Here is a 21,150-nt window from a genome sequence, read left to right as displayed (position 1 = left end):
CAACACACTTGTGCTTTTTATTTACTCATGGTTGGGCACTTCATATTTTCCAGGCTGTGCTTGTCCTGTGCTGCATCCCCTTGTGCCTGTGGCTGAAGGGGCTGTCACCGGGTCCTGAGACCTTCCCCTCTGCCTTGCTGCATTTCTGACACCTTCACTGCACCTCTTACAGCCTAAGCAGGATGATCCTTGTTGTGTTAACCTTCCAGTTTGCCACAAAAAGTCCTGGGAGCTGGGGTGGGGCACTGTGCCAGGGATGGAGCAGTCAGTCCCAGAAGGCTCTCCTGTCCCTTGGGATGTGTTTATATCAAGAACCTTGTGAAAGCACTTCATTTAACATTCTTCTTGCTGTTCATTTTAGGATCAGGATCCAGGCTGTCAATGAAATTGGAGCTGGACCTTTTAGCCACTTTATTAAAGCAAAAACCAGGCCATTACCACCCTTACCTCCACGGCTGGAGTGTGCTGCAGCAGGGCCTCAGAGCCTGAAGCTGAAGTGGGGAGACAGCAGCTCCAAGCTTCACTCTGCTGATGACATGGTCTATATCTTGCAGATAGAGGACAGAAACAAAAGGTAAGAGAGATGAAGCTTTTCCTTGTAGTAATGAAAAAGAATTCTGGTCCATCATAATGCAGTTGTGAGTGAAAGAAAAATTCTGTTTTCCTGATTGCTTTGTGCCTACCAGTATGAACAAAATACTGTTTTAATAGACATTCTGTGCCTGTAGTCTGAGCAAGTAATGCAACAAAGCTGTAAGTGATACAGAATCATGGAATCATTAAGGTTGGGAAAAAAACCTTTAAATCTTTGAGTTCAACCATTAACCTAACGCTGCCAGGTCTAGCAGAAATCAATCCTGTACTGGTGAAATTACAGCAAAACCCTCTCCTCTCTGCCAGCAAATTCAAAATCAAGTTTCATGGCCACAGTGCTTTACCTTTTGGAATATATGAAACAAAGATACTGCACCCAGCTTGCTGTGTGTATTAATAAAGGCAAGGGTTACAAATCAGAGGTCTAGGTAAGGTAAAACTGAGCAGAACAATGTTTTTTGGGCAATGTGATGATCTTGATTTTATAGCTATAATGTTTTAGAGCATTTGAAAATATGAGCTTGGCATCAGCTTGGTAGCTCCACAATAATTTTGAAATAAGGTGTGCAAGAAAAAAAGATAAAATCTGTGTTTAAATTAAACAGTCAGTGCTAAGCAAAAACTATTTTCTCATGTGTACTTTTTGTGGGAAGATTTGCTAATGTAGCTCCAAAGTTGTGATGAGATATGGAAGCAAAGAAAGACAATATGCAATTGATGCCTAACAGTCTGAGGTCTTCAATGAATAAATATCATAGATGGTTCATAATTTACTAAGAAACACTCTCAACTACTTCAATTAGCTAAAATAAGTGACTTATCGAGTAGATAATCCTTAGAGACTTTCAGCACAAATCATAATTGGATGTAAATTAGCACAGTTCCTTTAATTTAAATAGAGCTTTGCTGAGTTTATGCCAGCTGAAGATCTGGCCCAAAAACTGTAATTTTAAGTAATAAACCCACCATGAATAATGCCTTAATGCCTCCCAGTATCTCAACTGTACTGATGCAGAGAGGGTACACGCTCCCCTGTATTAATCCTGAGAGGTGTCCAATGAATATAAATACCCATTTGAAAGTCTGACTGGTAAAAACAGTTCCCTGAGTGCAGTGATGCTTGGCAGGAGCCCATCACCTGCAGCACCCTGGGATTCAGTCAGCTCCAAAGTCACATCCAGCAGGCTGCTTTGCTTTGCTTTCATGTAGCACTGCAGGTAGGATGGTGAAGAACTGTAAATTGTTTTTAACCTGTCTTTATACGGGGGAAAACAGTAAGTTTCCTTGTAAGAATAAAATGTTACCTCACAGCAGGCAAGGAACGGTTTTTCTCCTTTGCTGTGACACAAAGCTTTAGCATAATCCTTTGCTTTTGCACAAGCTTTTCCCATTGCAAATGGTCTTTTACGAGCTTTTAATTGGGAGCCATTTGAACTTGATACTCTCTGCTGGATCTTCTTAGCTGTGAATTTGACTCAGAGTCCACATGAGCTCCCAGAGATGCAGAAAAAGTGCTCCTCTACATTGTGCTGTCTCCTCCTGCTTGCACTGAGCCATTCCATGAAGTGACTCCCTTTGGTGGTTTGGAGCAATTAGCCCAGATAATGCCTGGAATGAACCAGAGCTGGGGCTGAGGGATCCATCCCAGCATGGGCACGGCAGAGGAGTGGGATGGGTGCACTGTTGTGTTTGAGAGCAGCTGGAGCTGGCAGGTCCTGGCTATAATATCTGTTTATTGGTTCCCTGTCTGGCAGTTTTGCTTTCCATTGTGTGCATTGATGACAGTGGGAGATGCCCCTGCAAGGAGCAGCTCTGTCCATCCAGGAGAGCTGTCATCCCTGATGAGCAGGGGCTGGTAGAGGCAGGAGTCCTTTCTGAGATCATTCCCATTAAATAAACCCTGTTGGGACTGAGGGGCTGCTCACCCCTGTGTGTGCTTGTGGAAAACACTGGAATACAGCTCTTTGAGCATCACTGGCCTCTGCAATTGCACAGGAAACTGTGCACATGTGAGGGAGCAAATAAACAGAATATTTTAGCTGGAAGGGACCTGCAGCCCTGCAGTGTGACTGCCTGGCCAGTGCTAGCCAAGTTAAAGGGTGTTGTTAAGGACATTGTCCAAATGCCTCTGAATCGCTGACAGGTCTGGGACTGACCACCCCTCTGGGAAGCCAGTCTCTGGTGAAAAAATGACACAGAAAAAATGATCCAGAAAGATGTTTTGGAGTATTTTATGGTTTCAAAGAGTTGTAGAAATGTGCCATGCTATCCCCTCTGTTGGGAGAAGAGATAATACTTAATGTGGGGAAAAAGGTTGTGTTTTAAAAACCTGGATAACTGAAAAGTGATCTGTGTCTCATCCCTGATCTTTCAGAGAACATTGTTACTGTATTCCCTGAGACATCTGAAATTACTGATAACAGCTTTATATTGAAATCCCTCAATTCACTATTACAGTGGTCCCTTCTCTGGTTTAAAATAGAAGTTACCTTTAAAATGCTGTTGAAGCATTTTCACAAGCAGGAATATAATCGAGTTCTTTTAAGAAAAGGAAATAATCAGCAAGGCCCATCCTGACCCAATAGCTTTAATGGCCTTTTGGTAAAGACTCATCCCTGGTTTTATGTAATAATAGTCAGTGCTCTCCAGTGTGTCCTGATCATTAAGGATTGTTTTCAACTTTTCCTTTCTGTAATGAGGTTTAACAGGCCAGTTGTTGGAGACCAAATGTTTCATTGATTGCAAGACCTGTGAAGCAAAATACTTGGAAATCTTCTGGCACTGATTAGTGTAAGGGCTTGAAGAGGTGTGCACATCAGAGATGTACCTGCGTTAGCTCCCATTAGCTCTTCAGGGTGTGACATTTAGGAAGATGAAATTAGCATCACTTGTCCTTTCAATTATGGGTAGCACTGAGTGGAAATGAGGAAAAATCTGTTTCTGGAAAGCTCAGTACATAGAAACGTTAGTTGAGAGTAAGTGACCTTTATGTAAGGAGGACTGTGAAATTCCTTTCTTTTTAAAATAAACAGTCAGTTGTGACTTCATTTTCTAATTGAGGTAATGTCAAGAAATTTATGTTAATCAAATTGCACTACTTTCCAGAATACTATGGATTTTTCCCTCTGTGGAACAAACGAACCTAATTAATGGTTTTTATTTTTTTCCTGCTGTACTGGTAATTAATCTTGAGTTGTTCCCACAACTAATTATACCTCTTAGTGTCTTAAAATGTTCACAATATCCAGTCTGAAAGGGAGAATTAGCAAACAAATTAGTAGTGGGTCATTCATCAGTTGCTTGTGTTTATTTTAGATGACTGTGTATTGCAGTAGAGGTAAATTGTGTGATTTTTGTGTGTGTGCAGAATCACAATCAATATATACATGTGTAATTACATTTTAAGGGAGAGTTATTGGTAAGGTTGAGTAAGACACATCCTAAACATACTCTTTAAAAATACAATGCAAGGATCATTGACAATTGTCCCACAGTTCTGTTGTCTTCAGTTGGTGGGTTGAACACATGAGCCTCAACATGGGTGTTTGCTCTGCTTTAACTTGAAGGTAGAATAGAAACACAGAGGGACAAGTTGCTGAATGTGCTGCCCTTGCCTGATGACTTTTGCATAATCATTCCCTGGTTCCTGCAAGTTTCAAGCAGTCTAATTAAAAAAATTGTTTACACTCCTGATTTGATCAAGACAATTTACACCCATTTTAACAGCAATTATTGTTATGTATCAGTCCTACTGGCTTGTGAAATTGTATTAAAATACAAAATCAGATAAGTTAACGTATCATTGCAAAAACCTGCAGGAAAAAATTATTTTCATATTGGGTAAAACAGTGATGAAAGGAAATTAAGCATGAGCACCAAGACAGATGGCATGCTACAGTTTCCACTGCAAGCCTGGCTAGATAGAAAGTCAGTGTTCAGGAAAGCTTTCAAGCTAACCCATGTTCATATTTCTGCACTGTGTAGGTGAGTATTGCTATTAATAATAGTAATATTTATATTAGCAGTATTCTGATTGGATACTGGGGGCTTTGCAAATGAAAAAGGAGAGGGAGAACTCTTCCCAAGTGTAAGAGAGTTAACTTGTTAATGCATTTCATCTTTTTCCTGGAAGCAGGAGTAAACCTGCTCGTAATAGGTGTGAGTTAACTGTATTTATGTCACTATTTGAGATAAAGTGAAGCCGGAGAAAGCCCCATTAAATGTGCGAGATGAGGTGTTTCAGCTGTTAGGAAGCTGGACAGAGAGACAGGGAGTAAGATCCTACTCCATAAGTATATTCAAAAAATCCCTGCTTTGGTAAGAAATTACATTTTCTTCTTTATTTTCATCTGTGCACATCTGCAGGTACTTCAGACTTCATGGGTAACTGAATATTCCAGACAGCAGATCATAAATAAGAGCAGCATCTAGACCCAAAATTGTCACTGTAATAAAAACTATTTTCTGCGCATCTGTAACAACTTTATAAGAAAACTAACACCTTGATTAGAGTAATGGCTCTAATATTTAATCTCTAAAGTATAATGGAGGCTCAGCTTAGTGCAGCAGGATCACGCTGGCCAGTTTTGCAAGTGCTCTTTTTTAGGTTCCAGCTTCACTTTGCTGACATTGGTGAAGCAGAGGCTGAGCTTGGCTGCCTTCTCCAGCTCTGCCCAGGTTCCTGGGGCTGTCACAGCAGCAGCTTGGACACAATGTGCTCAGTGAGCATCATTTGAAGGCACATAAACGCTCTTAGTTTCTGCCACACTGGGAAAGTGGCTGTAATACTGCACAGGGAAGATAAATACACATAGGGCTGTGAGAATATTGGTTTGCTGCTCTGAACTGTGCTTGTTCTCTTTTGGTTTTAGCTTTAAGTTCACTCTTATCTATCTGCTGTTGATTATTGACAAGATGTTGTAGCTGCCTCATCATCTACTTCCTCCTGACTGTATAATTTCAAGAGGCCACTGGGTGTTCTTCTTGATTTCTCCCACATCTTCCATTCAAATGCTGTTAACTCCCATTTAAACTGTGCTCAGTGTTGTCCTCCCTGCTTGATCCTTGCCCCCCAGATGTGGCTACACACAGGAATCTGCAGTCAGACACTTTGCTGTTCTGTCTTCCATTCCTCCTGAATGTGTCCAGATGTTCCTTCCAAAGAAAGCAATTTTATGTGCTATGGAGGAGCTTCTGTAGGCTGAAATACTTCAACTCTCAATAATCCCAGACATCTGACAAGTGACTGTCTGTTGTAAATATGGGTTACAAACTCAAATTCAGCAGCAGATGAAAGGTAATCTAGTAGAAACAGGCTAAAAATCTATTTTTGGCAGCAAGTGTCCTTTGTCTAGCCTGCAGATGTGCTAGATAATTCAGGGAAGAAAACCAAACTCTTCCCATCTGACTGTTATCACTTCTCTTCCTGCCTTTTTCTGTTCACTTAGTTTTGCTTTTTGAAGTATAAGGAAGGAAATGTTTCCTTCACTGGGCCCTGTTGTTACTGTTGTTATTCATGCAAACAAAAATATTGGCAGTGATGAGCATACATTATAATACAGATAATATATATAATATGTATTATAGATAAAACTTTCCAAAAGGAATCTTCCAGAAAGCAGAAAAGGGTTGAAGGGGACACTGCATCCCACCTGTTTGGTCCACACCTCATTTTAGGACCAGAAGGCAGAGTTGGGAGAGGTTGTGGGAGGACAGAACTCTTTTGGAGAACTCTTGTTATATGTTTACATTTCCTCAGTACCTGCCTGCAGAAGGAGATCCCAAATAAATGGCTTGGAAAAGTGCCCCAAAGCTGAAAAGATTGGGTCACTGATACGCTGGTTCTGGTTCTAGGAACAGTGATGGATGTGGGGATTAGAGATGCTGCAGATGTGAAACTTTTCTCTCTGAATAGAAATGTTTTCAAATACAGCAGAAGTTAAAAAAACTGTGCATTGACTTTGCCTCCTGCATCTCTGAATTAGGTTTTGGCTTGAAGCTTTGCTTTCCTTGTTGCCACCCACAGTGCAGGGAGCTGCAGGTGGAGAGAGGAAATCACATAGATCAGTGAGTGTTTGATAATGTTCTGCAACCAAATCAGAGGAACAGCCTAAGAAAGTAGGTGGGGGCAGTAAATGTGTAGATAACGTGATGTAGCATTAGTAATATTGAAAGAGCTGTTGGTTTGTGAAATTCTTGCATTTCAGTTTCTAATTGGGCAGTTGTCTTTGTGTGCTGATGTTAACCTCTAACACCCCAGGTCTCAGATCACCAGGTCAGACTGGTGCTGTATTAATGATTGTTCTCCAGCCAAAATCCTGACAACTGACCAGGTATTTTGAGAGGCAGCAACAGAATCACTCAGGTGGCTCTTTCAGCCTTTGTGCCTGCCCCCAAAATTGCCATCTTTCTTAGTGCTGTACAGTAGAATTTCTTTCAAATGAAATTCTCGTAAGAACCAGCAGGTTACCAAAATACAAACAAAACCCAAGCGATTCAAAGGGAACCTGCTGCTCAAAATGTGCTGGGAATTAATGAGCAGAGGTAGAGCAAGTACATTCATATTCTTCTGCTTGACTGGAAGTGACTGAAGTGGAGGAAACAAAATAGCTGCGACATGCAAAATACTTTCAAGATGATCTTTGCTGGGAATAAAAGGGTATTGATGAAAAACTAACAGCAGTGGTGTCTCCCTAACAATTGCTGTAGGACATGATGTTCTCTCTCCTCTGCTGGGTGCAGGTAAATGAATAATCTGTGACTGATGTGAGAATGTCTGGGAAGGGAGAATTGGGATCTCTCTGGGAGCTGAGGCAGAATCAGCCTCTGGAGAGTGTCTCCATCCCTGGAGAAAGTTGCTTTCTTTTTGGTGTCTGCTGTTAATTTAGTGGAGAGGAGAGGCAACACTGCAGCGTGAATAAATCAGGTTTAATTGTGGATGGTGCAAACTTTAAAAAAATAAATAGAGCTGTATTGAGAATGCCAGTAGCCACAGAGGCTGAATGTTTCCAAAAGAGGGGTGCCAGTTGAGGTATGTAGCTTATTGTCTTTTGAATTCATCTGGGCAACCTCTGAGATTTGAAATTGTCTTGTTTTGAAGAAGGTGGGAGGGAGACAGAGAACAGGGAATGTTTCCATGCACAGGTTAAGTCAGCTTTTCAATGCAGAAGAGCTTGTTCTTGCAAACAAGCTCAGAGCTGACTTGTTCTTGAGGCAGTGTGTGGAATGAGGCCTGGATGAAGCATGGTGAACAATAACAGGCTTGTCAAGAAGGCAAAGCTACACAGCTCATGTTCAAATTTTTAGATTAGATTTAGATCTTAAAAACAAAATTGCAATAATTTGAATGTGTGACCTTAGTTAAGATAATTTTTAATATGCTACCTCACAGTAGCAATGTGCAGTTACACTGATTGACTCAAATTTAAGTTCATTGTGGTCTTCCAGGAGAGTGAAAAAATTTTGCTCCATACCTATAGCCACCTACATTGATTAACAACAGTGTTTTTAAAAACAATAGAAATAATCCTGGAGGATGATGAAATGCCTACTTTACACATGAGGAAAATACTACCTTACCAAAAAACCACAAGTATTTTGAAGTTAGTCTTTGCTCTTCATTATGTGCCTTACATGATCTGCATCTTCAAACACAATTACAAAGTATTGGTGTCACAATAAAGCCCAACAGCAATTGAATTTGATTGGCTTGGCCATCAGCCTTTCTTCTTTCAAAATTGGAAGCCCTCTTTCTTCAAAGATGGTCAAATCTCAGAAGTTTTCAGCATGTTTCCATTACAGTTGTGTGGTGTAAGCTTCTCTGTAGCAGTTCTTGCTTTCCTTAGATGATTTTTGAGACAGAGAAGTAGAAACAAGTGGAAATGGGAACTGGATGGGAGTATTGGTATTAACAGAACTGAAAGTATTAATCCAGTTCCCAAATAACAGAAGAAGCTCAAATATTTTTCTAGATCACTTTTTCAGTGTTAGGAAGTGTTAGTTGACCTTAGGCATATCCCAAGGGTGAAAAAGTCATTTGAGTCATCAGTATTGGCCATATGAATGACTGGAAATGTACCTAAAGCCCAGCCTGGAGTGTGGGTGTGCTTGTCTGTTAGTTGGGAAGATACATTTATCCTCCTTCCTCACCTAACTCCACAGATGATTGCAAAGAGATCTCTAGTCTAAAATAGGCATTGCATCTTTTTTGCTCTCTGTTGCCCTTGGATCAGGGTCAGAGACAAATCTCTGCACTCCTGTGAGTACTGCAGTGGTTGATTGAGCTGCAAGAAGTGCAGAGGGAGAGGATCTTTTCTCTTGAGTCTTAATGCAGCCTTGAGTATGTTCTTTGCTCATCACGTGTGTTGAATCTCAGGAAATTTTATTCCACGAGCATGGGTTTGTGTCAGTCTTTTGAAATGTGCTGTGGCTGCTTTATGTGCCTCAGAAATGTGGGGTAACAGAGAGTTCTTAAACTGGGTAAGCATAAGGTTAAGAAAATAGTTCTTTGGAAACTGGCTCTAAACTCTCTTAAAAACTTGTGAGCACAGATCTTTTGTTTCCTGTCAAGGTGTGGGTCTCACTAAAAAACTCATTGGGGGGGTAGTAAGTCACTTTAGTCCTCAGAGTACGTTTCCAGCAATTTGAATTAACTGAATATTTCCTTTTATTACAGATTATTCTTGATCTCTGTTTGTACTTATGGGGATTGCAATCATAATGTAATATAAATTGATTTCTGTCTCTGAGAGCTAGTGACAGTTTCTTTGATATGTTCAAATTGGTTGTACCTTGTATCTCATGCAAAGCCAAAGGATAAAGCTAGCACCTAGATAGGGAGGTCAAAGAAAAATATCTCTTGGCTTCCTAGTGATTTAAAACCTTCTGAAATTGTTAAGATACTTCAATAAGGGTATTAAATAATCAAAAAATAGCCTGTGATCCTACACAACAAATTTTCTGTTCTCCAAGGCCAGGACTATTATGTGCAAGACGTTGTTCCCTGGTGGAGGCTGAGTGGGGATGCACAGTCTGGGTGCTTCCTCTTTATTTGCTTTCATCCCCACTGTTCTCAGCTCCTGGGGGTCATGGGCTTAGCTAGAAATTGCTGGCTGGCATACAACTGTTAGTGAAAAGCATTTATCTGAGCAGAGCAATAGAAAATGGAAGTCAGATTCTCTTTAGCAACTGTATACTTTCTTTTTAAGTGCAATTGATTTTGTTCAGTATTGCATTGTTGGACAAGTTTGTGTGTGCTCTTGTTTAGTCTTTCAGTGGGAATGTTTTGGAGGATGACACAGATGACTGCAAGACAATCTTTTTGTCTTAATGTGCAAATAAAGTCTAAATCCATTGAAGAGTCAATTTTTTATCAATTAGAGTCATATTCATTGTGTTTTCATCATACATGTGAACCAGCAGCACACATGGTGTATTGTAGCAGGACACAGGCTGCATCCATTTGGATTCCATGGTAGTAGGGATACTGATAACTCATGTAATCATTTTGCAAGGTAATAGTAGCTTCAAAAGGGACAGTGAACTTCTGCTTTCCCTGACCTCCTCATCATCATCTGTGTGTTATTTATGTGACATTTTTATACATGTGTTTAACAGCCCTGCAGGGCACATGGGTCCAGTTTTCACAAGACGGATACTTCGAGCTGCTAAGTGCAATAGCCAGAAATGTCAGTGCCAGTCCAGTGTAACTACATACTCCTATTTTTATTGTTTCAGGTTTATCCCAATTTATAGGGGACCAAGTCACACGTACAAGATACAGAGGCTGACGGAATCCACCTGCTACTCGTTCAGAATACAGGCGGTCAATGATGCTGGGGAGGGACCTTTCTCAGAAATCTGTACCTTCTGCACAACTAAGTCGGTCCCACCTGCAATCAAAGGTATGTTAGTAGGGTTTTTTACGTGTAAGTAACGTGTAAATATTTCTGTAATTGGTAAGTATGAGGGGAGGCTGTAAGGGTTAACCATAAGTATGTAATAACACATGTGAAGAGCCAGTTTGTGCTGACTGCAGGTTTCTCTTGAGTTGTGAAGTTACTTAATGGTGGGAAGCTAAATTACCACCCAAAAAATCACACAAGCAACATAAAGGTTATGTCAGCCTCCATTGCAATAAAAAACTTAAAATGCTGCTATTAATCATGTTTACCCAGGGCATTGCCCTGGATTACCACAGCATTTATACAAGGGATCTAACAGCTGTAGTGTGTGTGTGTGTGTGTGTGTGTACCTACCAACTTAAGCTTTAGTAAAGTTCAGAGTTTTCTGTTGTGCATGTGATCAGTTCAGAAGTGTAGACCTTCAGGGTTTATTTTTCCTTTAATGTCTAAAATTAATTATGATATTTCACATATAGAGCACTAGACTTAGAACTCAGCATGTGTTCCAATAGGAGAACTAAAGGCCTAATTAAATGAAGTTTTATAACGAAATGTCTTTTACTGTGTGTAAATTTTGTCCTAAGTAATTATGCTCCTGAGGAGGAGGAGAAGGAAGGAAGGAAGAAGCAAAAGTAAAAACCACAGTGAAAGATGTTTCATTATAAAACTTCGTGTAATTAGGCCTTTTGTTCTAGGCCTAATTAGTCCTTCTTTGGCCTGTTACAAAGGTTTGCTCTATGGGCTGTCAGATCAGGTGAGCTGAAATCAAATGCACCTTTTCTCCTGGGTGCTGAAGTCTTCCCTGTGAAGCCCTGTGATTTTCTGAGAGAAAGAACAACTGCCGGTTTGTCAGAGGTTTTGTTTGCTTCTCTGTATTTAAAATCTGGCTTTGGTGATATTGACACCAAGTAACCAGATATTTAGAGAGGGGAGAACTCCGATGGGGGTGCCTTTCCCTGCTAGGTCAGCTGCTCTGAGCCACCCCCAGGGAGAACAATACTCTCCAGCAAAAATTACCTGTGTGGTTGAGGGTAAGGATACTTAGCCAGGGCTGAGTTGTCTTGGTTCACACCTTTACACAGGTGTGAGATGTGCTGCCCAGGCATGACCCATGCACTGTAGTCACACTTGCGTTTTGCTGGCTAAAAATCCATTTTATTCAGTTCACCTCACCTAGGTTTTTGTTTTGAGCTCCCAGTCTGCTTGTTGAATCCCTGTTAAATGTGACTCATCCCCTGGGCTGAGCATCAGGCTGAGTATCAATGGTGCAAATACCAGGTTGTGCGTGGGCTGGGACCTCGGGTACCTGACACAGCACCGGCTGTGACAGAGAAAAAGGGCATGACAGAACTGTGAACACTGCTGAGGGGAAGTGAGGCTGTGGGGAGGAGTGGTCTGATGCAAAATGATAGTGTTGATGCCCTTCTGTGCTCAGAGAAATACAAAGGAATTTATTTGATAAATTTAGTTTGGCTTTTTATCTATCAGAAGAAAGTGTTTGTTCTCCTATAAGGTCTCCTAATTACTCTCTTAGTGATGCCAACCCTAGAATAGCTTTGTTGTTAATGGCAGTGTTTTGTAAGTGTCAGACAAAAATCTACATGTATTGAAGTGAGGGATGGAAGGAGAAGGAAAAATAATTGAGATTGTTGTTGTCAGCTAAGATGAAGGCGTCTATTATCAGTCTCTCAACACTAGCAGATGTGCAGAGAGAAGTAAATGGATATTGATTACATTTGGGCCTTCATGATTCATATGTTCCTCTTGGGAAGCAACAAATCAGTCTAAAATTTGTGTAATGTATGCAGCAGCATTTGTTTCTTTGGTAGACCCTCCTGTTGTCTATTTTTGTAGGGCTGGGGCTCTAGATTGCCTTTAACAAGCTCATGTCCTTGCACGTGCACATGTTAACCACCTGCTACAAGTGTTCAGCACTCTTGTTTCTCAGTTTGATTCTTTTTTTGGCATTGTGCTTGCTGGCTCTGCATGGTAAAGAAGTTGGTGGACCCTCAATGCTGTTGCAGTTTTTTTCATGCCTTCCAGTGGCAGATGCTTTGTTTGTACATAAAAATGTGCTGCCCCTGTCTGTGCTCTGCTAGGCTCACCTGTGAGCTTGCCATGGGTCAAGGCAAGGCATCCCTTAGCTTTGGGCTGCTGAGAGAGCCTCTGCCAAGGACAGCAGCCTTGTAACCTGACTAATGGAATTTCTCTGGAGTTCTAGTGAGCACTAGTCTGAGTCTGGCTAGAAATAGCAGGTCTGATCAAGTGGGTGTCAGGTTCAGAGTTAAAGTCCCAGTCTTGAAAACTATGCTTGTCCTTTTGCTTCCCAGGCTGGACTTCTTTAGCTTCTCACATTCCTTCTGTTTTTCCTGAATGAAATGTTTGATATTATTCTTCTCTTTCAATGGCATGTAGCATGGGAGGGATGTGCAGACATCTCCACTGGAACAGGTGTTTGCTCAGAACCTCACAGAATTGATGCTTTTATGAATGCATGTGTAATTTGTGCATTGGCTTCTACTTTGAAAAGATCAGTGCACAGCACTGCAATTAAGTTTTGAAAGTTTTCTCTAAATCCACTCCTCCTTTATAGCAGCTCACAGAGCTGACAGGTAAGAGGAGCTCTATCCTTTTTAAAATGTTCTGGTATATATTACAGTGCTCATAAAATAAGATTTCAGCGCAGTCTTTATATTAAACATTAATAACATTTTCTTTTATTGTAGCCCCTCGAGTGACACAGCTGGGAGGAAACTCCTGTGAAGTTACCTGGGAAATGGTCCCACCCATGAAGGGAGATCCTGTTGGTTATGTTCTGCAGGTACTGGTTGGAAGAGAATCTGAATACAAGCAGGTAAGGAAATGGTCTGGATTTAATATAGTTAAATTGATAGCATAATGGAAATGGTTTTGAAAATCCACTGTGCTGCTTCTTTCTACTGTATTGAATTACACCCTATGGTGATGTATCAGGTGCACTTTAGTAAAGGCTGAGTCAAAATTAAGGGCTGTAATGGGCTGTTTTCTCCCCTAAGGGAGTATATAGAACATCATTATTTTATTGGTGTGATTTGTGTTCTTTCTGTGGTTAATCACTATTTTTAACTGTACTAACCTTTAAAAAGTTACAGTTCTGTTCACCCATGCTTGCTTCTGAGCTAGCTGCTCTTAACCATTATCTGGAGATGAGATAAAGTCAGAAGATGAATCTTTGTAAGCCAATTCCAGGACTGTCCATCAAGGTTTTCAGTCAAGTACACGTTAAGTGGTTTGTTCATCTGCCTCATTCCTGTCTGAGGTTTTGATGCACGTGTATCTGCTGTGTATCCGTTCTGTCACTGTGGAAACAAAGGCAGTGAAGTACAGCTGATCCTTCTTTCCATGTCTGTCTGGATTAGACATCACAAGTGGACACTTCTCCAGAGCACCTGAAACAGAACAGCTCATTCACAGTTAGATCTTTTATTTCATCTGTGACACCTCTGGCTGTGCAATTTGCAGTGCACTTCATCTGTGTGCTCTCTCCTTCCTGTGCTTTCTTTTGCTGTCAGGTGGATTCCAGATAAATCCAAATTAGGGAAATGAGATAAGCCATGCTAATTAAACTCTTAAGCTGTGCTAATTAAGCTCTAAAAAATACGTATAAGGTAGTGCTTTCTTTGCAACTGTCTTTGTTCCTCTCCAGGCTGTTTTTGACTGCTACTGTGAACTAATGAATTATCAAAAATAACATGAAAAATGCAAGACAATTCATGGGGACGATAAAGATTCAGAGACCTAACTGTTGTTTTTGCCAGGAAACATTTTTGGTGTTGGTGTGGTTAATGAAACCCCTGTGTACTGTGTTGGCCTCATAATGTCAGTGGCAAGTGGATAAGTGGAGCCATTTTGCTGTTGCCTGATGTACAGAGCAGCTTTGGTGTGTTACCTCCAGGTACAGCTCAGTAAACGGAGCCCCAGTGTTTAAAATGTTCTGGTGTACCTGGGGAGAACTGGGCACAGCTTCATGTTCCTGGGACATAAGTGGTGGCTTAATCTGCACAGTCCAGAACTCGTGGTGTGAAGAAAACAGCAGTGAAGGAAGTAAAAAATAGTTTCAGGGTCTTCTTATGTTGAAGGTCTTAATTTTCACGAGGCAGAGCCTGATGAGGGGTTTTGGTGTGAGTTGTCACAGTAAGTCCCTGGAAGAAGGTCCTGGCTGGGATGCTCCAAGTGACCCTGGGACTTGTGTAGTTGTGCTGGCTGATAATCAGCCATGGGAAAGAGAGAGACTTCCATTGTTTCACCTTCACAGAAAGCACCTTTGCCCATCAAGATGTTTTTTCTCCATCAGGAATGTGGGTGGTATCTCGGCCCTGGGGCACATCCCTGCTCTGAGCTCCTGTAATGTGCACAAAAGATAAAATACACAAACACCTTTCAGTGATTTTCTGGCTAATACATTTCACCTCTGCTTTCACATGCCTGTGATCACCTGCTGCCTTTTAACTGAAAAGTACTGTCACCAATATGATCATTAATGTTAGCGATATGTTAATTACCTTTGAAGTTCAAGTCCTAAATTTATTTAGAAATATGTTTTTTTCCCTGCAATGACATGTATATTTTGCATATGTATCTAAAGAGGTAAATTATACTGGAAACATTTTGCAAATTGTTTTGAAGGGTGGCACAAATGAAGTACACTCCAGATGTGCCATCCCTAGTATGTCTTAAATTGTAATTTTTTTTAATTAAATGCCATTGTTACTTGGATTTTGCTGGATTTCTTATTTTGGTTCAGAAGTGGTCATATTGATTGCAAAGGTTTATTTGTGGCAAAGGCATGTAGAGCTTTTCTGGCTATATGTTTTGAAATGAAATTGTTAATTACAGCAGCACCAGAAAGCAAATCTTGCTGACAGCTGCTTTGTGAGGGCTTTGAGTTGCCCTGACTCAGAATCTAAAGAAATGGGAGTTAGGTGGAGGAATCCTGACTCAGTCCAGTGGGACAGTGCAGCTGCCCACAACAGGTGGGTTTTAGAAATGGAATTGCCATTGGAGAGCAGAGTGGCAGAGGTGTTCTTGGGATGAGGGGTGCTTTGCAAACAGATGTTTCAACCCTCACATCACTTCTGTGGGCTGCTACAGCACTTCCACTTTTGTTTTCCCTGCAATTACTGTAACCCAGTGACTCCTCATTGGCATGGGGAAGAAAAACAAATACAAGAGGAAAGGCAGCAGTGCATGGCTGTGGCCAGTCACAGGGGTTTATGGGATGAATTTGTTGTATTCCTGTGACTTTACCTAGAGGGAACTTCCTGCCAGTGCTGAGCAATACTTGAGCAAGGCAACATTTATTTAAACATTGTTTTTTGATCTGTGCCTCGGGTCCAAGAAACATGAGCCAGAGGACTTGTGCTTAGTCTGGAAACCCAGACTCACCATCATTCAAACTGCATTTGGAAAAGCTGTGAAAGCTGAAAAGGAAAGGAGAAAACAAATGAAAGAAGCACCTTAATCTTTTTGTCACAGACCACCTCAAAAAATCAGCAACTGGCTGTTTAACCAAGGGATGAGTCTTAGGGGCAGGCAGGGCAGGAAAGCTGGGAAGCTGAGCTCTTTAAGTGGTCTTTAGCTGAGCAGGTTTCTTCTCTTTCCTTCTCATTTCTTTATTCCAGAGTAACACACAGGAAATCCTCCATGGGCTTGGAACTAGTTTCCCACTTGCTCCCCTTTTCTAAGATGAGTTCTTGCCCCTGGGAGGGCAGAGATGTTCTCAGCCTTCTGTTCCCACAGTGAAGAGAAGGGGAAAACGGTAAATGAGCAGAAGAGGAAGCATTTGAAGTTTTCAGGATGTATTTTTCCCAGCAGACACAGGCCCTCTGTAACACTTCTTCCATTTCATAAAATAAGAGTTTCAACAACCATCCATTATATAAATAATTTGTTTTCAGAGTTTGTGAATGTTTCCAGTGTTGGTTTTTTTTCCATTTACGTCACAAAATTGTCTCAGATACTCAGTTTTTGCTCTCCTTTCTGATGCCATAATTTGTGCTCTGTGGCATGTGGTACCTACATTTGATTAACATAAATTTGTGATGGGTTTGGATTAGTAAACAACCAAATATAATGCAATCAGGAGGAAATCTTTCATACCTTAATATTTTATTATTTCCACAATTCTGAAAGTGCAATTTCTGGCAAGATTGCTGTTTCTTGAGAGAAATGTGAGGGGAAAATACATTAAAATGACATTCGTAAGCAATTTTACAACTACACATTGAATGACTTCCAATGACCTCGTTAGTAGGTTTGCTTTCTTTTGGGGCCAGACAGGGTGATTATGTCTCAGACATGTTTTAGGCATACAGTCACAATTTGAGTGCAGAAATATGTTTGCAGCATTTATCACGCCCACAGAAGATTAGTGTGTGTTATCATTGCTGCATTGAGTGATGTGTTGTCTGTCCCTGTGTGCACTGTGTTGAGACTTGTTGAGAAGTCCTCCACGTGCCTCTGTTCTTCCAAAACCTGCGTTGACCCAGTGAGTTCCTTCACTTGAGAAGTGTTTCCTTAGAGACTTGATGTCTGGAGAGGCTGCCTGGAGCAGAGGCAGAGTTAGAGAATAAAGCAGGGATTTATTAAAAGGACCTCAGTAGATGCATCTTGGGCAGTGCAAAAGCCCTGTGGAGGCTACACCCAAGATGGACAACAGCCACGGGTTTTCCAGACAGACAAGAGTTTGGTCTGTTTGCATATCAGGGGTTAATTGTCCAATTACAGCTTCAGGTAATGAAGTCACATTCCCCCAGTTTGCTCCCCCCAGTTCATTTTTGTTTAGGCTTTTGGGGGCCTGAGGCTGCAATGATGACCTTGGTTCTCAGGCCTGGAAGGATTGTTTTGTGTGACCAAACAGTAGAGAGAGCTTACTAACACTGTGTGTGGAGTTCAGAGTCAAACACAAATGCAGTGCAGGGTCTGAAAGATGTAGATTCTAAAACCTTAAGGCACCAGGCTGAACTTCCACGGCGCGACCCTCGCGTCGTTGCGCTGTTTGCCGCCGCGAAAGCAGGAGGGCGTTGTGTCTGACCGGGCTCCCTGGTTTGTTTTTAAGGTGTACAAAGGAGAAGAAACCACATTCCACATCTCAGGCCTTCAGGTGAACACAGACTATCGGTTCCGCGTCTGCGCCTGCCGCCGCTGCCTGGACACGTGTCAGGAGCTCAGCGGCCCCTTCAGCCCCTCGGTGGCCTTCGCGCTGCAGCGCAGTGCCCTGCTGCTGGCGGGCGAGCCGGGCGGCGCCGACCAGGCCAAGGCCAAGGCCATGGTGCCCACAGATGAACAGTTTGCGGCCCTCATCGTGCTCGGCTTCGCCAGCCTCTCCATCATCTTCGCCTGTATATTACAGTACTTCTTTATGAAGTAGACGATACAACCCCGGTTCAAAATACAGATTTAACTAATGCTACGCATTATAATCCACACATTTATTCAGATATTCCTCCTCCTCCTCTTTTTCCCGCCCCCTCCCCCCTTATTTTTTGGTTTTTAAATCATTCTACCATGCGTTTTATATACTGCTCTTGTTTTTACAGTTCTAGCTTGAAGAAAGATAAATCAGTGTTTTGATGCACCTTTTTGAAATTCAGAACTAGGAAGTGGTCAAACTGGAGAAACAAGCAAACCAGATACCAAAAGCAAGATTTTTTTTGTTTTTCCTTCACGACTTCAAAATTGTCACCAATTTGCCTTTTCGATGTTGTTTTGGGTTTTTTCACTGAAGTTCATGCAGTCTCTTATTTTATCTTACTATTTAGGAAATTTTAATCATGAGTCACTTTTTTTTTGTCTCTTCTTTTTCCTTCTAAACATTAGTCACAAGTGTGTATAGAGGTAAGACTAGAATACAGTGTTAGTCAAGTACCCGTTTTTCCTTGAACAGTATTAGCAATGTTGCTTACGAATTATTCACTACATTTGCCCCAGTTTTTCAAGATAAAACCTAAGTTGTTATTTTAACTCTTTAGTGCATTTAAATTGGAACAACATCCTGCAGTTGAAAAACCTTTTTAGTTGCCTGTTATTTTTATAGTTACAAACACTATAAACTGCCTGTATAAGAAATCAAATAACCAAACTGCATATAAATTATGAAGCATTATAGATTTTTTTTTTACCATTTTGATTCCTAGCAGTAATTTTAAGTAAGAGGGCATTGTGCAATAGTTAGTTATTCCCATGTTCAGCTATTTAAAAGCTGCTTTAACTTGTCTGTTTGTCACTGTATATAACTATTCCTAATCTAATACTAGGTATTATTCTATTACATTCAGCCTGATTTCTATGATTCAAGCTGGTGACAGCTTACTGCCTCTACTGAATTAGGTGAGATTTACACTCAATGGAAGCAAACTTTACTGTCAGTTGATCTTTTTTTTTTTTATTATTAATATTATTGTTATTTTTTAGAGGGGTTTCTATTTCCTGGAACTTTCTTGGAGGTAACAGAAATCACATCTGATTGTTTTAAATACCTTGAAAGGGTGTCTATGCTGTTCTTACCATGGGGCTGATTGAAATAACTTGGTACCTGGCAAAGCTGAGATGAGAGTCCTGCAGAGGAATGGTCCCTGCTCTGGTGGCAGTGTCCCCCCCTGCCTGCCCCTTCCCAGACACATTTTAATCCATCAAGACACTAGATTTTTAACTCTTGAGTCATGGGGTTATTTATAATTAAGTCAACATTGTTTGAGTACCTCAGGGACATAAATGAGCTGGAGGTGCAAATAGATTCCAAAAGGGTGCAACAGACACAGTGTATTTCCCTGCCTCTTGTTTTTGTATATTTTTGCTACTTGATTTTGCTTTTGTCCTAGCTTTTTTGTGCTCTGTCTCCATCGTCTAAGATTCAGTGTCCTGTACTAGCATAATATTCCCTTAACCAAAGTAATGGGGAAAAAAACAACATTATTTTTGTTTTTAGGTTTATTTATACTATATACTGCATACAGTACTTTAAATACCAATTACAGTGCAATCTTTTTATTTATTGTAAAAAAATAAAAAATAAAAAGTGTACTTATGTACTAATCTAATCCCCCTCTCCACCCACCCCATAGCATGTTACATTTTGTCTGTTTTATACTGTTGTACTTTAGGTCAACTTTTTACCTGGCAGCATTCCTAGTATTATTAATCTTCTTGCATTTTCTTGTGTTTTTGAAGATGAGAGCATCTAGTACATTAAATGCCAAAAAAACCCATTATCAGTGATTCAAACGTTTACATGTATCCAAAAACAAAATCATCTCTGGAAAGAAAGTGCTAAGATCAATGAATTATTCTGTGTGCCTCTCTAGATGTAGCAAATATTAGAAATGTTCTGTATTTTGTTATTGACTATAATTAGTTTGATTTAGCCTTGCAAACTAATGGCATTGAGCTAAATATATATATTTTTTTGTTTTTTTGCCAAAGTCATGGCTTGTCAAATTTATTTACATCTTATTTAAATTTATTTGTGATATGAAACTCTGTGACCTTGCATCTGTATTTTGTGAGCAAAGAGTATACAGCTGTTTTCATTGGAGGGGAGAAGAGTGTATTTTTAAAAACGATGAAAAGACCGCTAGTTTGGAAAAAAACCCAGAAATTTGAATAGATTCCCTTTTTTTATTTTTGGTATATTGTTTGAGCAGTGCTGCTATGAAATCCGAGCTTGACACCTTTTTTTTTTAAGAAAAACAAACAAACAAAACTGCTTTAATAAAGAAAGGAAAAAACCCTATGTGCTCTAGATTAGCAATTTTGGAAGTTTGAAATACGAGTGCTACTAAAAGCAGTGAGCAGAAGTGAGGGGAGAGCAGTCAGGCACACTCAGAGCATCTCTGTCACTGCTGATCTGTTGGGTCCCTTGTAACCACACAAACCAGAGCCCCAGTCCTGAGCTTTTGGGGGCTGGTGCTGGGGCAGGCCCAGTGGGTTTGATGTTTTCAGTCTGTGTCTCCTGCCAGCATGGTCTGGTTGTCACTCGTGTGCCAGTGGCAGAGATCACTGATGTCTCACCCTTCTGCTGAGGGACATTGTCCCTGACCCACCCCTGCTGCTGCCTTGGCCCTTCCCAAACCTCCTGGTGCCCCTGCTCCAGCGGTGGCAGGTGTTGGATCCAGCCCCAGGGCGCTCTGCTCTCACAGAAACCACCACCACCAACAAAGGTAGATTGAAACACTAAGTATTGAATACCCTTAAGGAAGGAGAGAGAGACATTTTTATATAGTTCTGCCTTTTTCTTTATGAACTTGAAGTGTTTTCTAATCCTGTTTGTTGGCTCCAGTAGCTCAGTATTCAGTGTCACGATTGAGAAGTGCCCTAATTGAATGTGTATGAACCTTATTCTTGCACAGTTCTTTAAATTGAAAAAGAAAAATAAAATGTTTTTACCTCACTATGGGAACATACATTCCAAGCTTTTCAACTTTAAAAAAAAATAATCAGAAGTTTTCTTGTATTGTAAATTTTAGACTATTTCATATGCATTATATTAAAACTGCCATATCAATTTTAATGTATAGATTTTGCAAATACTACACTATGTATGTAAGACTTAACTGTATCTGTAGTGTATATGTAATATATTTATGCCCAATAAATGTTTTAATTCTTTCTGTTTTAA

General features: G+C 40.7%; 1 protein-coding gene across 1 annotated transcript in view; it reads left to right on the top strand.

Annotated features, from left to right (window-relative positions):
• The window catches only part of FNDC3B (fibronectin type III domain containing 3B), a 182,610-nt gene extending 161,460 nt beyond the window's left edge, over window positions 1–21,150 (top strand). Inside the window, exons 23-26 of the mRNA XM_019007844.1 lie at window positions 362–574; window positions 10,330–10,496; window positions 13,223–13,350; window positions 17,593–21,150. Of these exons, the coding sequence (XP_018863389.1) occupies window positions 362–574; window positions 10,330–10,496; window positions 13,223–13,350; window positions 17,593–17,904 (820 nt within the window). The 3' untranslated portion in view covers window positions 17,905–21,150. The remainder of the gene's footprint in view (window positions 1–361; window positions 575–10,329; window positions 10,497–13,222; window positions 13,351–17,592) is intronic.

The sequence above is a fragment of the Parus major genome, chromosome 9 (assembly GCF_001522545.3).
Source record: "Parus major isolate Abel chromosome 9, Parus_major1.1, whole genome shotgun sequence".
NCBI classification, from domain to species: domain Eukaryota; kingdom Metazoa; phylum Chordata; class Aves; order Passeriformes; family Paridae; genus Parus; species Parus major.
Note: the sequence above shows the minus strand (reverse complement) of the source record. Positions and strands in the feature narration are given on the sequence as shown.